At 42.4% G+C, this 19,102-nt stretch overlaps 1 protein-coding gene across 1 annotated transcript in view; it reads right to left on the minus strand.

Annotated features, from left to right (window-relative positions):
- LOC147688870 (macrophage mannose receptor 1-like) overlaps positions 1–19,102 on the minus strand; it is a 758,166-nt gene that overhangs the window by 204,455 nt on the left and 534,609 nt on the right. The window contains exon 21 of the mRNA XM_086941771.1: positions 6,679–6,793. Within this exon, the coding sequence (XP_086797897.1) occupies positions 6,679–6,793 (115 nt within the window). The remainder of the gene's footprint in view (positions 1–6,678; positions 6,794–19,102) is intronic.

The following is a 19,102-nucleotide window of genomic DNA, read 5'->3' on the forward strand; positions in this document are numbered from 1 at the left end:
TCTAACTACGTAAGAATGTCTGTAGCTAACCTTGTGATAAAAAGTATAAGCCACATGTATGGCTATGAGAACGTAGGAGCTGAACCTGCCTACCAAGGAACTTGGCTACCCTATTGGCCCATGAAGGAAGGAGCCTGTTACAATGTTTTCAACATGTGTTCTTGACTTTTATATCAATGCTTGTTCCTAGGTAGTGGTGTGTGATTCTTTGAAGGATTTCCCAAAACACTTGATGGTTGTGGCTACTGCGGCTACTGTTTTCCCTCTCTGGCTTACTTTGATATTTGGCTAAAAATATTTCTACTGTAAATGTATACTCATCAAAATGGATTTATTGAGACTTGGAGGAGTCTTATGAACAACTGTTTATGGGGAGTTCTGCTACATTAATTTGGCTTTGAAGCTTTATGCTCCTGGGATTTCTCTCTTTTCTTTGAATTAGCACTCTTCATGAGTTCTTGGAATCTAAAGTGCTGTCCCTGATCCATAGTATAGGGAACTTAGGGCCATATGTATCAACACATTTCCCCATAGACACAGAATGGGCAAAACCCTTTGATACATATGGCCCTATTTCTTTTCTGGAACACAGTTAATGCAATTTATATAGATGTTTTATTCTCAGCATTTTTCCTTTATGAGATTTCTGTAAACCTATTTGATTTATGGACTGACTGAAATAAAGAGAAAAATAAAAGGAAAGAACTTTACAAATCTCTTAATGAGTAATAAAGCTTTGCAAATACAATACAATTCTCATCATTGGACTAATTTTAAACTTATTGTAATGATGAAAGATGCGCAGTCAGGGTTTTGTAGTTCACTAAGTATATTTATTCTTGAAGTTACAAAGTAGATTCTAAGTTATAGGAAGATGGTAAGTCCTTTAGATGTCCCTTAAGTTGCCCAAGTTAATGCCCCACCAGGAGCAGCCTCCTGGCTGCTCAGCCATCCAGATCAACTGACACTCCACTCCTACAAACACACTCCAACATTCTACATGACCTCATCACAAGCTGAGCAGGTAGGCAGAGAACTACTGAAAGGAGAGTGCAGCAGGTAAAAGGAAGACTACAACACATCTCCCCCATTATAATATGAAAAAACAAACTGAAAGTGTGAAGCTGTTAGACACACGTTAGAGCACAGAAGGACGCAGTAAAAAGAAAAGGGTACATCACCTCCGATTGCTGTGAAGACCATAACAAACAAATGTAAGGAAGTAGTGTAGTGAAAGAACAAATAAGAGTGAGGAAAAATGCATGAAATAAAACATACCACACATCTCATCCTACCCCCTTGATAACGCCATGAAATAAAACATACTACACATCCTACCCCCTTACTCAAAAATGCATAGAGATGGTAAAACACACATATGGCAGAAAAGAGGATGCACTACAAAAACATATAATACACCCTACCCTCTGGTAAAATAAGGAAAACAAGGAATGCAAGTCAAAAAGATACAATCAAAAACTACATACTGCGTTTCCAAAAACAACACACCACACGGTGTACCTAAAACGCCACAAGACAGGTCCAACACCCATAAAAAAAAAACTATGGGTAACAGTAAATCCAAAACTGTTAAATTATGAGTAATTAGAACTCAAGGCAAACGTAACATCGGTCACCCTAAGACAAAGCAAACATGCCATGCCAACTGCAAATGCAAAACAACAACCCAAAAGCACTTCAAAACAAAAAAAAGCACACAGCGAGCCACACCAACCCAAAAGGCAACCCACCCTGGGCACTCCTTCACCCGAAGGACAACAAATTAAGGGAAAAAACAATCCCAAGATAGACAAAAATTTTGGAAAAAACTACACCCAAAGGAAAACAAAATTATGGAAATCACCATGCCCATGGCAAATATATGATAGGTTTCTTTAGACCTAAGGCAAACAGATTATGGAAACTAAATCCAAGGAAAACAAATAATAGGTTACCAAAACCCACGACAAACTAAATTAAGGAAAACCTTTAGACCCATGACACACACGTACAACTGAATGAGGGACACTCCACCAGAGTCAAAGAAACACCACACATACTTACCAACACCACTCCAGAAAACAAGAGACAAAAACTACAAATGACCAGCAAAAATAAGAATGTCTCATGCTCCGGTGAGCTGTCTCAAGTAAGGAATGTTGTAAATACGGGAAGATTTGCGACGTCTTCCGTAAAACAACATAATTCCAACAAAACACACCTCATGGTCACAAACAAACCAACCACAGTAACATGCCCCCAATACAATGTTGTGAAAATGCAAATGTAAAACACAAGGTAATATAAACACAACAAACTAAAACAAAAAACGTGGTCACCGTAGTCTAGGTAGATGAGCGATACCTCACCCGAAAGTCCAGTCCATGTGAAGATGAGCGAATACCTCACCCGAAAGTCCAAAACTTCGCCCAAAAGTCTAATACAAGTAATCATTCATTCGTAGTCCAGGTGGTGCAGGTTAAATCCAGTATATGTAAAGAGTAGCGTTACAGGCAGCACCACCAACTCGAGATGACACCACATAAAGTTTTTGTCAGGAGCTCGCTTTGGCCCACGAGGTGAAAACCCACGAAATCCAGCAAGCAAAACAAAATGTCAAGGGACCTGATAGACGTCGTGAACTAGACTGGAAAACCAAAACATCACGATCTTCATTCTTCAATTTTAAACGTTGTGGTTCTCAGCACATACAAACGGATTCTTCCCAATGTGCCAAGATGGCCGCCACAGCGTCGTTCAGCGTCGCTTTCTGAAGGAAATAGGGCACGCTTAGGCGCTGAACGTCACAAGGGTCAAAGGAAACCTTCACCAACACCACGAAGGATTCCAGCAACGTCATCACTCCAAGGCAGGCAGGCGAACAAGGAAGAGCTCCACACACCAACTGTCACTCTGACCAACGGTGAGTCGGCTAGCACAGGAGGATAAGTCACTTTACTGCCAAGACGCGCTGCAAGCGCGCTGTTTAGTCAGACCCAACGCTCCACCGGCAAATAGAAACTGTGGTGCTCAAAAGTGTCTCCTCCCACAGCGCTGCATGCTGTACACTTGTTGGCTCGATTTTAAAAGTTAAAAAGGTCTCTCAAGCCAGAACGCGCGAGAGACTCTTCCATTGCCAAGACGCGCTGTATCTGCCTCCAAACACAGCACTCTGGGCACAAGACGTGACAGCTTGTATAAAAGAAATATCAGCTGCGTGTAAATCCCAGATCAGTAAACATTTGCTGCAGTTTAACTCCTTCACAAAACGATGTTGCGCTTTCCTAGTCTGCTTCAGAGATCAGCTTTTCACACAGGTTGTCCGGGTATGTAACTGTTACCACGGATTTTTTAGCACGCAGTACCGTTACCACGGATCCATTACCACGCAGGATCCATTACCACGGATACCTTTACAACGCATTTTTTTACAACGCAGGTACTATTACAACGCATACCATTACATCGTAAGTTTAGGTAAGTTTATAGGTAAGTATTGGGGTATTGGGTTTGTGTTTTGGGGTACAGGGGTATTTTTAGGGTTCAGGGTTGGGTTTGAGTTTTGGGGTACAGGGGTATTTTGAGGTTTCAGGGCTGGGTTTGCGTTTTGGGGTACAGGGGTATTTTTAGGTTTTAGGGCTGGGTTTGGGTTTTGGGGTACAGGGGTATTTTTAGGTTTCAGGGCTGGGTTTGGGTTTTGGGGTACAGGGGTACTTTTAGGTTTTATGGCTGGGTTTGGGTTTTGGGGTACAGGGGTATTTTTAGGTTTTAGGGCTGGGTTTGGGTTTTGGGGTACAGGGGTATTTTTAGGTTTCAGTGCTGGGTTTGGGTTTTGGGGTACAGGGGTATTTTTAGGTTTCAGGGCTGGGTTTGGGTTTTGGGGTACAGGGGTATTTTTAGGATTTAGGGCTGGGTTTGGGTTTTGGGTTACAGGGGTATTTTTAGGTTTCAGGGCTGGGTTTGGGTTTTGGGGTACAGGGGTATTTTTAGGTTTCAGGGCTGGGTTTGGGTTTTGGGGTACAGGGGTATTTTTAGGTTTCAGGGCTGGGTTTGGGTTTTGGGGGTACAGGGGTATTTTTAGGTTTCAGGGCTGGGTTTTGGTTTTGGGGTACAGGGGTATTTTTAGGTTTCAGGGCTGGGTTTGGGTTTTGGGGTACAGGGGTATTTTTAGGTTTTAGGGCTGGGTTTGGGTTTTGGGGTACAGGGGTATTTTTAGGTTTTAGGGCTGGGTTTGGGTTTTGGGGCACAGGGGTATTTTTAGGTTTTAGGGCTGGGTTTGGGTTTTGGGGTACATGGGTATTTTTAGGTTTTAGGGCTGGGTTTGGGTTTTGGGGTACAGAGGTATTTTTAGGTTTCAGGGCTGGATTTGGGTTTTGGGGTACAGGGGTATTTTTAGGTTTTAGGGCTGGGTTTGGGTTTTGGGGTACAGGGATATTTTTAGGTTTTAGGGCTGGGTTTGGGTTTTGGGGTACAGGGGTATTTTTAGGTTTCAGGGCTGGGTTTGGGTTTTGGGGGTACAGGGGTATTTTTAGGTTTCAGGGCTGGGTTTGGGTTTTGGGGTACAGGGGTATTTTTAGGTTTCAGGGCTGGGTTTGGGTTTTGGGGTACAGGGGTATTTTTAGGTTTTAGGGCTGGGTTTGGGTTTTGGGGTACAGGGGTATTTTTAGGTTTTAGGGCTGGGTTTGGGTTTTGGGGGTACAGGGGTATTTTTAGGTTTCAGGGCTGGGTTTGGGTTTTGGGGTACAGGGGTATTTTTAGGTTTCAGGGCTGGGTTTGGGTTTTGGGGTACAGGGGTATTTTTAGGTTTTAGGGCTGGGTTTGGGTTTTGGGGTACAGGTATTTTTAGGTTTTAGGGCTGGGTTTGGGTTTTGGGGCACAGGGGTATTTTTAGGTTTTAGGGCTGGGTTTGGGTTTTGGGGTACATGGGTATTTTTAGGTTTTAGGGCTGGGTTTGGGTTTTGGGGTACAGAGGTATTTTTAGGTTTCAGGGCTGGGTTTGGGTTTTGGGGTACAGGGGTATTTTTAGGTTTTAGGGCTGGGTTTGGGTTTTGGGGTACAGGGGTATTTTTAGGTTTTAGGGCTGGGTTTGGGTTTTGGGGTACAGGGGTATTTTTAGGTTTCAGGGCTGGGTTTGGGTTTTGGGGTACAGGGGTATTTTTAGGTTTTAGGGCTGGGTATGGGTTTTGGGGTACAGGGGTATTTTTAATATATATTTTAAAACATTACAATTTAAAATAATTTCATTAATATAATTATTTTATGAATAAATAATGAATAATTAAATTAAATATTTAAAAAAAATTATTTTAAATAATATAATGATTAATTAAATTAAATATTACAAAAATAATTTTTTAAAATATATATATACTTACCTATACTTACGTTGTAATGGTATGCGTTGTAATAGTATGTGCGTTGTAGTGTATTGCGTTGTGAGGGTATCCGTTGTAACATGACCTGCGTTGTAAAAAATCCGTGGTAATGGTATGCGTGCTAAAAGTACGCGTGGTAACGTCATATATCCGTTGTCCGATCACATTAGGGAACAGTCACCCCAGTCCAGCAAATTCAATTAGTAAAATCACACATATGGGGAAAATTAACACTCACCCAAGTTCAACAATAACTGGCACGTCCACGTTGGGGCCGACCGGTCTTTGGTCACTGGAGGGGCATGTGGACAGTCAGTTTGCTTTTTCTTCATGCACTTCTTCTTTGTCTTATGCTTCTTCAGTTTCATATGGACAGACAGTTAGCTTCTTTTTGCTTGCGCTTCTTCACTTTCATATGGACAGTCAGTTAGCTTCTTTTGCACTTCTCCAGTTTCATATGTACAAGCCAATTCAATGTAGATCGCGTAGGTTCTCCAACTCGTCGCCAGTATTGTAATGATGAAATATGCGCAGTCAGGGTTTTGTAGTTCACTAAGTATATTTATTCTTGAAGTTACAAAGTAGATTCTAAGTTATAGGAAGATGGTAAGTCCTTTAGATGTCCCTTAAGTTGCCCAAGTTAATGCCCCACCAGGAGCAGCCTCCTGGCTGCTCAGCCATCCAGATCAACTGACACTCCACTCCTACAAACACACTCCAACATTCTACATGACCTTATCACAAGCTGAGCAGGTAGGCAGAGAACTACTGAAAGGAGAGTGCAGCAGGTAAAAGGAAGACTACAACAAAACTGTTAATGACATTTAGGATTGAGATGTCAGTTGTGCTCCTTGACTCCTAATACAACATTCCAAGGTCCATCACTGAGAAGATGAAGAAGAATGATTTAGCACCTAAAACAGGGCTTAACCCTAAAATATGGTAAATTGCTGATATATTAAGACATTTTATGGCCCAGTCCGCGCTATCAGTATCCAGGGCAAAATAAGTTGCTTTTAAGTATGGTGTGTGGAGCTTGAGAAATCCTTTTGAGACCAATTAGGCTCTTGAACGTTAAGGTTGACTGGATATTACAACTGTTAATGGGGAGGTTAACAGTGCATGGGGATTTTCATGTGGCTACTATTAAAACTGCGCCCCCAGAAATATTCAAGCAGTTTATTGCATTTTGCCTACTGACTGATATTTACAACCCGATGAAATATGTGGTAGGCAAAGGAAGGGATAAGGCAAAAGTTTGAGGTATGAAAGACATTTTAATACTAATTCTGGAATAACTTACCTTGTGTATCTTGGTTGTTTATGGTTGCAAGGTTGCCACCAAGTTTAATGCATTCTTGTCTTGCAGACTCCCATGGACGTCTTTCCTTTTCTTCAATGCCAAATATTTTATAACACTGTGGAAATCAATTGATAGGGGAGTTCACTAAGTTTATTTGGAATAAATACGACTATTTCCTAACAGTGCTCCTTTTTACTCATTGTGAAAAAACATTTTATTTCAAATTGAATGCCTACCCAATTAGGATTAATTTAGAATTACATGAAGAAACAAAGTAAGATGTTTATTATTCCTACATTTGTTTATCCGTATCTGCATCACTGCATTGATTTTACTAGGCTGATAGTTTTTTTGCTCTTTTGAATTTGTTTGGTTGTCATTTCGCTCTGCTTGTCTCCCTATCGCTTATTTTTCCTGTGTAGTATACTTGAGACTTACCTCAGTAGCTGCCTCTAAATATATGAACTGGGACAAATGAAGAATCCCTCTCATGTTTATCCAATTTAGGGTTCATCGAACTTTGGACGTTAGGCAATTCTAGCAAACGTTAGCCAGGGTACAAAAGGCCCAAAAGCAAAACTTCAGAGTAGCCTAGGCAACCTTAATAGTGATGGGAGTGTCCTGTACTATTCAGAGAAAGCATTAAAGAACCTTCAGAAGAACTTACAACACTCAGATCTCCATTACTAGATACCTGGATTTAGCTGTGGGATAAAAAGGGATAGATTCTGATTCCAGATAAAAATCCAGTTATGTAAACCTGGCTATTATATTCTCCATGATCCAGATCTATGCTTTTTCCCATTCTGGGCGAAAATACCAGGACAAAAATTAACTTCATTAAACATCTGCTTGGAGAAAGTGGTAAATTGACTGGGGTCTTTTTCTGATTTTGGTCCATGATGAAAGTGGCAGTGGAGGAGTTGGCGAAGGGAGAGGTGGGTGCAGTATTTACAGCTCCCCTGTTGTGCAGAAGCAGGGCGGGTAAGGGGCAGGTGCAGTAGCTAACTGCAGCACCCAGGGAACTGTGCATGGTCTGAATTCAGTGTTTTTGCCTGGAATTACAGAGGCCGTTGTTTCCAGACTGGAGATTCAACTCCCTAAGACCTAGGCAAGCTGGAATGGGTTAGACTGGTATCCTCCAAGGAAAGACCGCTTTGGTCCATTATAATGTGGGCCTTGGAAGTGGTTTCTATGCTGCCTATAAAGCTGGCTAAATAATTGTAAGAGCTACAGGGAACATATAAAGTGTATAGATCATTCACTAGGACAACAGCACTAGATTTATTGCATAATGCTTTAGTTGTGGTAGAAAAGTATTTGATTTACTATCTATTGGAATGGAGAAAGGACACTCGGATGGATTTTGAAAGCATGCAGTCTTGCCTTGAATACACCACAGCAAGCGCTAACTTTTTTCCCGCCTCAGCATACACAACAATCGTGTGAGCACTGGAGGTATTTTAGTAACATGGATTGACAGCCAAAGACAGGTTTGTAATCCAGAGGGGCAAACTATATGTACCCTCTTTATCAAGTACGACCATTGCCACCACCCTGGTTTACAGAGCACTGACAGTAAAGATAGGACCACTGTTTATAGTGGCTGGGCAGGGCTTTTCACCTCTCCGTGACAGGGAGTGTAGCTGTTGGCACTGAAAAGTCCCCTGAATGGAAAATAGAAGTATACCCCTGTCCTGAGTGCTCACCAGAAAGTGAAACTGGTAGATTTACTTTTTGCATGACCCTGGCATCATGATTATTGTGTATACTCAGATCCCTATGCCATTCCCTGGTAACATGACATCCTGAACCTGTACTAGAAAGCAAGCAAAGGACTACTGTACATGCCCGGTGTTTGTCACATCAATCGGAGGTGGCAGTATACCAAGTTTCCAAAAACTTTGCAATGACAAGACCTTTTTCTCTGTGTTAAGAGAGTAAATTGTCTATTGACCTCTCGTGTCAAGTCCCATTTTAAAGTAAAACCCAGATATTGCACTGATATTCCATGAATACTTTTATGTCCAGTTGATGTGTAGCACAGGTATCTTATTCAGACTCTGTGTGTGATGAGAGTCTTAGTACTGGGGCAAGTGGGATACATTTTGGATGGTTCCTGGTTTAGCATGGCACATGATAATGGATGGATACAGTTCCCCCACACAGTGGAAATGTATTGACTGCATTACTACGAATAGGGTGTAGAGACCCAGACATTGAAGTGAGTGAGGATGAATACAGTGCTGCCCTTGTAAATTCATAAGGTATTTGCTAACAGAGAGCTGCATTTAGTCAGTCCTGAGCTCTGCCTTTCGGGAAATGGCATGGGGGAGGGGGAGCATGGTACTACAGCTTCTGGTTTTCAAGAGGGGAAAAAATTCCAGACAGGGCCTGCACATTTGTCTGCCCTTGATTTATTCTTCAGGAATACTGATAACAGCCATGCACAGCGATAGTCCACTTCATAGTGTGCTTGCTTTGGATACTCCTGCTTTGGAAACAGCATTATTGCTATTAGCTGTGAAAGATTTCCTCCTGCATAAAACTATGCCTTAGTATCAGCCATAAAATGGTATTTGAAAATGAACAAACCCAAACAAGTTCTTAAAACTTTGATAGTGGATTCACATTCTAAGTCTGGAGAGGGAATTTAAAAGTGATGTTAGACATGTCAGCCATAGGGTGGTCTTCACCCAAACGTTTTGCCTCACTCCTCGTATTTTTGCTGTATCATTTTTCTGCATGCTTTACCGATGCTATCCAGTGCAAAAGTACTTGTGTTCTCTCCTTTACATAAAGTAAGATCAGCTCACACCCAATTGGCACATTTGATTTACTAGAAGGTCCCTAGTAAAGTGGCACTACATGTACCCTAAGCCCGTGAATTAAATGCTACAGGTGGGCCTGCACCACTTAATGTGCCACCCACTTAACTAGCCTCTTTAAACAAGTCTCAAGCCTGCCATTGCAGCCTGAGTGTGCAGTTTTAACTGTCATTTCAACCTGGCAAAATAATTCTATTTCTATGCCTAAACCCTAATTTTTAAGACATAAATCTCTACCCTGAGGTAGGCCCTAAACAGCCCATATGACAGGTTGTATTTAATTTAAAAAGTGTGACATGTTCTTCAACAATTCAGATTAGCTTTATTTGATTTGATTTAAAATCATAAAAGCAACAGTAAGCATAAATACATACATCAAAATTTCATTACATGTTAAAAGCATGATTAAATTAATAAAACAAGTCAGCTAATCAATATAGGACAATTCCCTGTCAAAAGAAGCACATATTGAACTAAGAAAGAATCGAACATTAAGTGCAAATTAGTGGAGTAGCGATCTAGGGAAGGTCATCAAGCAGTGGTCTATGAAGGTTCGAATCTGATGGCAGCAGTAAGCTAGGGTCAATTACAAGTGCGGAGTCCCCCGCCCCAAACATTGTAGTTCTTTACTGCTGTTCTTGGTAATTGGGTGGGTGGAATGCTCGGATAAAAGTCATGTAAGTCCCAGATACGAATTGGGCCATCCCCCTCTTTATACTTACAGGATCGTAAATAAGGGACTATTTTCCTGTGCTTGAATCTAATTAGCACCAGGTCCCCTGGGATGGCTTTTGGCAAAGTGCCCAACCACCCCACCCTCCTAACACTTAGGATCCCCCCATCAAGGTCAGGTGGGAGGGGTCTATTGGTCTGTAACCAAAACATAGACTTATGTAATAGATCTTGACGTGTTTCAAGTTTTCCGTGGGTTAGTGGTGGGATCCCAGAAACAACGGTCACGTAAGGGGCGGCTTCGGGGGGTAAGTTAATTCGTGGCATTCTAACAGGTTCAGGTTTGGCCTCAATATGGTTTGGTTGTACAAACGGTATGGTTTGAGAATGCGCATTCCTGCGGGAATTCGGTTTGGGTTTTTCCGGGACAGTTGGGGGAATAGGAGGGTCTGATAATACTGGTTTTGTTCTTGAAGGAATGTGTGTTTTGATTATAAGTTCAATGCTGGAAATCCTGTCCCCCAGATCGTAAATTTTTGCCACCAGTGGTGAAATTAGAGAGGTTAATAAATGCTCAAGCTGGTCCAATAAAGTTGATTGAGGGGATGATGGGCGGTTTTCCATTCTTCCCTGCTCCATAACCCCCGACACAGAGCTAAGGTTGGAGTGGGGCTGAGAGGGACTGGAGCATGGTTTTTGGGTTTTGGCTGGATTCCCGTTGGCAGTGGCATAATTGTTCTTTCTCTTGGTGTTGAGCCCACCCGGTGGTGCTTTGGTTGGAGATTGGGGTTTCTTAGAGCAAAGGGGTGACAGCTGCAGGCTGGTATTTACATCGTCTGGGTTGGTGGCTATGTTTGTAGTGGGTAAAAAGTCAGGGATATATTTAGTTCCACACAGGGCATTAAGTTCCTCCCAGATAGACATGGTATGATGCGAATCGCCAAGGTGGGTCAATAGAAATGGTAAGGGGAATCACAGTACCTCTTTGATAGAAATGACAGGGGGGTGGCCCGTCCCGTCCTCCTTGTGCCTCCGAGGGCTTAGCCCGCGCGCGGTCCCGCGACGCGGGGGCTTGCGCTGGCCTTAAGCGCACCTCCGGGGGCGGGGCAGGATGCTGGATGCGCGCCTTCCTGGGCGCAAGGGGTGCTGGGAACCGTAGTTCCCGATCTACCGCCTCGCCGCGGTGATCGGGATGCGGCAGGCAGCAAGGTCCGGTATCACAGGGGAGCAGCGCTCGGGCTGCAACTGTCCGCAACCCCCAAAAGTGACCTCCCAGGTCAGTAAATGGCTCAGGTCCCCCACTCCCCCGGGGCTCGCGCTGGCCTTAAGCCAGGATCTTCAACGTTTTACATGTCCTGGTAGTAAAAACCTCCTAAATGTATTTTTCACTATTGTAAGGCCTACCTCTCCCATAAGATAACATTAAGTTATCATTTTACATTTAATAAGTGATAATGTTTGATTGGGAGCAGGTACGAATGCCAAGTTTGGTGTTTGAGGAATTCTAATTTAAACCCCTATTTAATGGTATAGTCACATTTTAAGTCACAATTCAGTTTAGGAGTAGTAAAGTTAGGAGTCCTACTCCTAAACTGAGAAAAATCCTAACTTCAAGACTTTCAGTATTCACTGAAGGCATTTAGGAGTCCTACAGTTAGGACTCCTAACTTCTGTGAACACCGAAATGAGTAAGTGCCTTCTGTGAATACCAAAACGAGTAAGCGCCTTCTGTGAATACCAAAATGGTAATAAGTTTAGGATTTTGTCTTAAGTTAGTTCTGTGAATCTGGCCCAGGCTAATTTAGTGACAGTTTGTGGTTTACACTGACAAGGATTGTGGCTGTTGCTTGAGAAGGACTCACACACCCTTCAACCATTACCAACATTTCTCACAAGTGGCATTCAAATCAACCCACTTTGTTGTAGTTCTACATGACAAAGGAAAGGAATGCTTCACAGAGCACTGCAAAGACAGCTGTTTAAGAAGGGCTGGTGTCTGCTTAACTGCCAGTGTCACAGAGGCATGTGACTCCTCTCATCCCAAGAAGAGCAGCTGGCAAACGTTCAGCATTTTTTAAGGGACCAAGGTAAGACCTTCTCATTCACAGTCACATGTAAAGAGATACCTGGGAAACAGAAGCCTTTGTTTCCGGGACCAACTGTAGCCAATTTTGTACAAATGCAGGGGGATAGGAAGCATGTCCAAGAACTAATTTTGTGTGGATGAGGAGGGGACTGTACATTTCACTAGATACTCTCCCAGCTCAAACACCAGCCACTTCCAAAGGCAAAAGAGTACTACTACGTTGCACTTTGCTCAACATAGTCCACTGTGAAATTGTATGCAGTAAGGCAAACAGGATGTGCTGCTTATGTGAGAATATTTACCCTTGGAAACATTTTTCTTATTGGCTAGACAGTGTCCAGTAGTCACCTACACCCCCTAGCCAGGGACATCTTAAATATTCTAGGGCCCTGGGCCAAATGTATTTTGGAGGCCCCTTTTTGGAACAGCTTTGAATTTATGATCCAATATCAGTTCTTTTGTGTCCGATTTGGCCAGGTCACTAACAGTGAATATTCAAACTTGTCCACACTCTAAATGTGTTTACATCTAATATTCAAGGATAGTGACACGTGACATGGAACATAAACACATTTCTCTGTATGTCTGTACATAGACTCTGAAACATCACCCACATTAAAAATAAATTATAGGAAAACGGTATTTGACAATCTGTTTAAGAATTATTCAAGATCATCATAGCATGACTCTCTGTGGAAAAGAGCTGCCTCTTTCATGGGGGCCTCCTGAAAGGCTGGGGCCCTGGGCCAGAAACAACTTTGCCAAAGCCTTAAATGTCCTGCCACTAGCTAGTGAATCTTACAAAAGTGACAAATCCCCCCCCCCCCAGTTCATCAAATAACTTTTTGGACCTGTGGAAGAAGAGAAAAGGGCTGGCCTCCTGTATGGCTATAGGGATACAACAAGCTGCAAGAGGCCTTTTTCATGGTGTGTCTACCTTACCATTAGCAAATGGGCCTGGAGTGGACCCTGTTGATGGTCTCTATAGGAGTGAGGCATGACTCCTACATGCTGTTTCTGATGTCTGGGAGCTTCAAAAGAGACGAGGAGGAACTGGTCAAGAAAGCCTGAAAGGTTGGAGCTTAGAAGATGCTTGGACTTCAAATACCGCTGGAGCTTCAGTGAGACCTCACCATAAAGTAGTTTGATTTTGTGTGACTTAATTGGATACAGCTTCAGGCTTCATTGAACAGCCAATTGCGGCACCAAACAGCCAACTTTTTTCTTCACTAAAAGTAATCTTCCTCAGGGTATATATTATCATCCATCTAACACATTTTGTTGTATTTTGGTGAATATTTTCTTGTCTCTAGTTCTTCTATATTTGTTTTGTCATGTTAAGCATTGGAGCTAATATAAATATCTTAATCTAAATGTGGACATCTTGACCAGGCAAAGGTGCAAAAAGTGTCAGAATGGTGAGAGGACTTCGACAAGTGTTAAATTTGAATTTTTCAACTTGGACTTTTTCCTGCTAATGCAATAGCTTCAGTAAGACCTCACCCATTCACTATCTGACTTTGAGAGGACTTTACTGGATACAATCATCAACTTTGCCCAGCTTCAGGATTTCGCCTTCAACTTCAGAGACTAAGAAAGAAGCTAAAATCTTTGCCCAGGATGATCCGTTTGGTGCATCAAACCTCTATTCCATTGCAATCGGCCTAAGATCGTGTCTAGGTCCCGGTCAGTCACGAACAGTCCTTCTGAGAGGTGTCTTCGTTTTTCTTGGCTTTTGCCCTACAAATTCACATTCTGAGTCTCTCTTTTGATTTTAATAATTTTTTGTCAATTTTCAAATTAACATTTTCCCTGTTTTTGAAAACTGCTTATAGGATTTGTCTTGTGATGTGTTTTGGCTTTTTAATTGTTTTGGTACTTCTAAATACTTTGCACAATTTTCCTTCAGTTAAGTGTCTCCTTTGTGCCATTGTAGTGTAGTTCCTAGTTTCCCACTAGGCCCTGCGCATTGGAATAACATAAACAGTAGTATCGACGTGGAACTGCGGATATTCCAGGCCTCCACTGACTATGCTAAACTTAATTGGGTGTGTTACCAACTAGCTCAGAGGTCACTGGAAACTTTCTTCTCTGCATAGGAAGTGATCAGCTTCCTTGGCACAGACAAGAAGGGATTCAGCTTTCCAACAACCGTGCAACATGACAACTTTGCTCCTCAGATCAAGAGTCAATCTCTAGGGTCGTGTGAAACAATAGACATGTATTTCACTCAGTCAGTCTAGTGCAGTTTACTTTCACGAGATGTAGAGAATAGAGAGACGGGCGTTTGTCAATAAAGGGTTAACATTTATTGAACAGTCTTTCTTCTCGTACAAGAGAAATGTATTGCCACAATTGCAAGAATTGTTATTATAAAAAGTACGTACAGTAAGATAAGTATTGCGAAATAGAACTGTAAAAGCATTGATATGGTTTCTTAGCCATACAATGGTTTAAAAGTAATAAAACATATATACAGTCATATATACATTAGGCTAACATACTCAACTGGTGCTTCTAACTAAGCCTACCCCAGTGTGCCTGACCTAAGCCTAACACGTGGAAGGGGAGCAAGTAAGTAGCTTTAAGTTAAGTTGGTTTTGCCAAGGTTTGTTTCAAGAATTCTCGTCTAAGGGTTTAGTCAACACCATACCTCTGAATAGAATGATGGAGGATTGGTATCTCCTTCAGGGGTCACTCTCGATATCCCAGTCACCCGCGAGGGTAGACCGGAAACGCCAGAGCTGGATTTCTCTGCACGAGAAAGGCAGCGGCTTTTCTTCAGCGCGTCGAGGAAGGAGGGGGGACAGCGTCCGCGGGCAGCTGGAATCTGCTGGATGTCTTCGCAGAGGGACGACTGTTCAACTCCTAAGCGTACTGTACCATAGTTCGCGCTTTAGCAGCGATAATTGTATCAGCAGCTTCACCACCACAGGGACAGCAGGCTGCAGCGACAGAGTGCTAGATTTACCAACACGGGGTCTTGCAGGCAGCTGGCATCAGCAACAGTAGCTCGCACAACAGCAATTGCTTAAGGCAACGTTGGTAATATTTATACCTGACAGGTGCCGGGTTTGACGCAAGTTTGCTGGACATAAGACGTCAATTAAAGATGTCACTAGGAAGTGATAGTTATCAGTTGCTCATTAGAGTTCCATTACTAATCAAAACACAGCAAGCGGGGATTTCCAGGTTTGCTGAGTTTTTATCTTGTTGAAGAACTCGGAGTGTTATCTAGGAATATCAGATAGTGACTACTGCTCTGTCATTGCACTAATTGGTCGCAAAGGAAGTGGCAGAGAGAACTATGCTGGAATGTGGCTCTGTTCGTGTGAGGCCAGAGATGACTTTTCAGAAAATCGCACTTGAACGGTTATGCCAATATAGGGAATAAATGGATTTATAGCCGAATAGGGGCATAAGGTCACAGTATCCATCAGGAACCTAGATAAACACGCAACACCATAGCTACCAGGAGTTGAGCCCAGTTTATTTATTGTTGTATATAGAGTGGTCCCAGTTGGAACAACATACTAAACACACAAATTAGTGAACAGCATTAGAAATCATGTATATAGACAAATCAGTATGAGTGATGTTCTTTAATATACATCCTCAAATGCAAATTAATTGTCTGATGATTCATACATGGAAGACATATAAATGATCTCAGTGTCAAAAAAGAGAGGGGACAGGTGAAGGGGGGAACCGTGATAGGGATGGTGTAAAAGATAGAAAGCAAATTGAAAAGGTAATCATAAGTGGTCTTATGCACATTCAAGGTTCAGTACCACATTGACATATATGCATTGTCAAAAATAAATCAATGATTAAATAATCCTATCCTATACACATAACACAGTCACTAAATGTTCTGTTGTTTGGGGGGTAGGATGATGAAGGTGTGTCGACGTTTCGACCCCATACAATTGTAGGCTGATTCCTGCCCTACTGCGGGGTCTTACTTCAGGACAAGTGAAGGAGGTGGGAGGGTGAGGGAGGGCACCTGAGAACAATAAATTAAATTTATGTTTAGGAAAACGAAGCAGTGCTACTACTAGTCAAGCGCTAAGACAGTCACAGGATATTTGCCTAAAAACCACAGCAAAGAGCGTGTGGTATCGTCTGAAGTGTAGGGTGGGCCAGGCGGCTCCAAGGAAAAGGAGAGCGTACGAACCTATAACAGAGATTAGGTTGTATTAAGAAAAGTGGGCTGGTAGTCAGAGTGTCCCACATTAAAGTGGAATCATATCACAACATCGTGCTCAAAATCAAGTAGCATCTAAATATACCCAGCCGGATTAAAAAAATAATTAGGCCAGTCATACACACGAGGGGTGACCAACACAAGGTTCATCTGGATAAACCCTTCACAATTCAGTACATCATTGGGATTTCAGAAGTAGTGAAATCACCGCGTCTCTTAAACAATAGTTGGAATACATCTGCCCTTTTTGCAGCGATTTAAAATATGCAAACAACCCAATAGTGGAATAGAGCATATTATTTACCCAAAATTCGTTCACTCTACCCGGGCTTCTTGAGCGTTGTTTAAAGAAGAGGGGTGGGTCTCCATCAAAGGCTTCCGCAATATTCGTCTGGTCGCCTATTGCAGGTTGGGGAAAGGAAGGGAAGGGGATCGTCATGCTATTTGCAAAAACGGGATGGAGACATCACGTGTTGTACTATTATAAACAAGAGCGATGTCGAAGTCACTCGTCATATGCGGGTTCTTTTCAGCTTACCGCATTTAGTCAGCGCCTGTGCAATCGATGCATTCACGAAGGGGTCTGAGCATTCGTCTGAGTACCGTAGGGCGGGAGCTCTTGCTGTCTCGGGTTTTTAAGGGAATTCAAACGAAGCGCGAGGTATGCGCGCGTGTGTGCAGCAGCTGGATGGCTGCAGTTCGTTTGGGCCAATCACATGTGTACTGTAGTTTGAAGAAGAAAGACTACCGAATTGTAGTTCTATAAGGCTGGTTCAAATTAAGCACAACAGTATGTATGAGGCAGTTACTTTTTATCACATAAACACAATACCCAATGCATCAAAAGGTCGTATAAGCCCATGGTATTAAATTAGTGGTGCATATTAAAATATTAATTGCATAACTATCATGGTTAACAAAGTTGTAATCATTATTGTGAAAACCTTGCATAACGGTGTTTGTTCAGCATAGTTGTGATAATTGTTTAATACATAGTTAAATGTGCGCACAGAAACATCATCATATGCCGTTGAGCCTAATGAAAGGTTGATCCAATACATTCAATCGCATAAATCGGCATGCAGTAAATTAGTGGATAAACATATCAAGGAATCTGTAAGGAAAATTGAAGGCACACAACATGTTTGGAAAGACCAAAATTAGTGTAGACATGCTAGCTGAGCATAACTGGAATCTAGTTCATTCAACCCATTTTTTATGGTGTCCAAACGGTTTATCCATTTACTTTCTCTTAGATCCAATAAGGAAGTGATGTCACCACCCCTGGGCCCAAGGGACACCTTTTCCAAAACCACCCATTGAATCTCTTCAACAGTGTGACCTGACCTCCTATAGTGGTCCACTAATGGTGCCCCAACGACCTCACACCTGATCCTACTCTGATGTTGGAGGATACGTGCCTTAACTTTTTGCTGTGTCTGGCCAATATAGGCTAAGCCGCATGGACATAAGATACAGTAAATAACGTTGTTTGTGTTGCAGTTCGTGAAGGTCTTAAAGTCTATGATGTGATTTTTATAGGTGAATTGTTTTGTTTGTATCCCCATGGGACAGGCTTTGCAGTGTCCGCATCTGTGATTACCCGTGATAATAGGTAAGTTCCACCTTGTTTGTAAGGAAGGGGGTTCAGGGATTTCAAGTAAAGAACAAACTACATGATCTCGAACATTCCTGGCTTTTTTAAAAGAGTGCATGGGTAATTCAGTTTGTCCAATTTCCTCGGATACTAATGGCCAATATTTGTTGACAATTTTCTTTAAATTGTTACTCTGTGTGCAGAATGTGTTAACACAAATCATCCTCTCTGTTGTGTCCTCATGTTTAGGCTGCGGTTGAAGGAGTTCCTCCCTGGGGCTATACCAGGCCCGTTTTTGTGCTCTCTTCACCAGTCTGCGTGGATATCCTCTTTCTTGCAGTCTCGTACTGAGGTCTTCTGATTCTGTGAAGTAATCTTCTTTCCTGGTGCAGTTGCGCCGTATACGGAAGAATTGACCAACTGGAAGATTGTCTCTTAGACTCCTCGGATGGTGGCTATTGTAGAGTAATAGGGAGTTCCGTTCAGTCGGTTTTCGGTATAAAGTTGTTGCCAAATTATCCCCGTTACAAAAGATAGTGATGTCAAGGAAATCTATTTTCTCCTTATTCCATTGCATGGTGAATTGGATATCTCTACTTTGCTCATTTAGCCATTGGTAGAATTGGTTCAGGGTTAGTTCAGGGCCAGTCCAAAGCATCAGGACATCGTCGATGTAACGATACCACATCGTGACATTGTCTTTAAAAGGATTATTCTGATTGAGCACGTGTTTCCGTTCATAGTCGGCCATATAAATAATGGCCAAGTCGGGCGCAAAGGCTGCCCCTATTGCGACGCCCTTGGTTTGGACGTAGAAATCACCTTGGAACATGAAAAAGTTCTTTCTCATGGCAATCGTCAAAAGCGAGATAATGAACTCAGTTGGTACTGGCATGGGTGCTGTTCGTCCGTCCAACGCTTCCCGCATGACTTCCAATGCCTCAACCTGTGGTATGCTTGTATAGAGTGACACTATGTCACATGTCACCAAGAATTGCTCCTCCATATTGAATTCCAAACCATCAACCAAACTG

The sequence above is a fragment of the Lissotriton vulgaris genome, chromosome 10 (genome assembly GCF_964263255.1).
Source record: "Lissotriton vulgaris chromosome 10, aLisVul1.2, whole genome shotgun sequence".
NCBI classification, from domain to species: Eukaryota; Metazoa; Chordata; class Amphibia; order Caudata; family Salamandridae; genus Lissotriton; species Lissotriton vulgaris.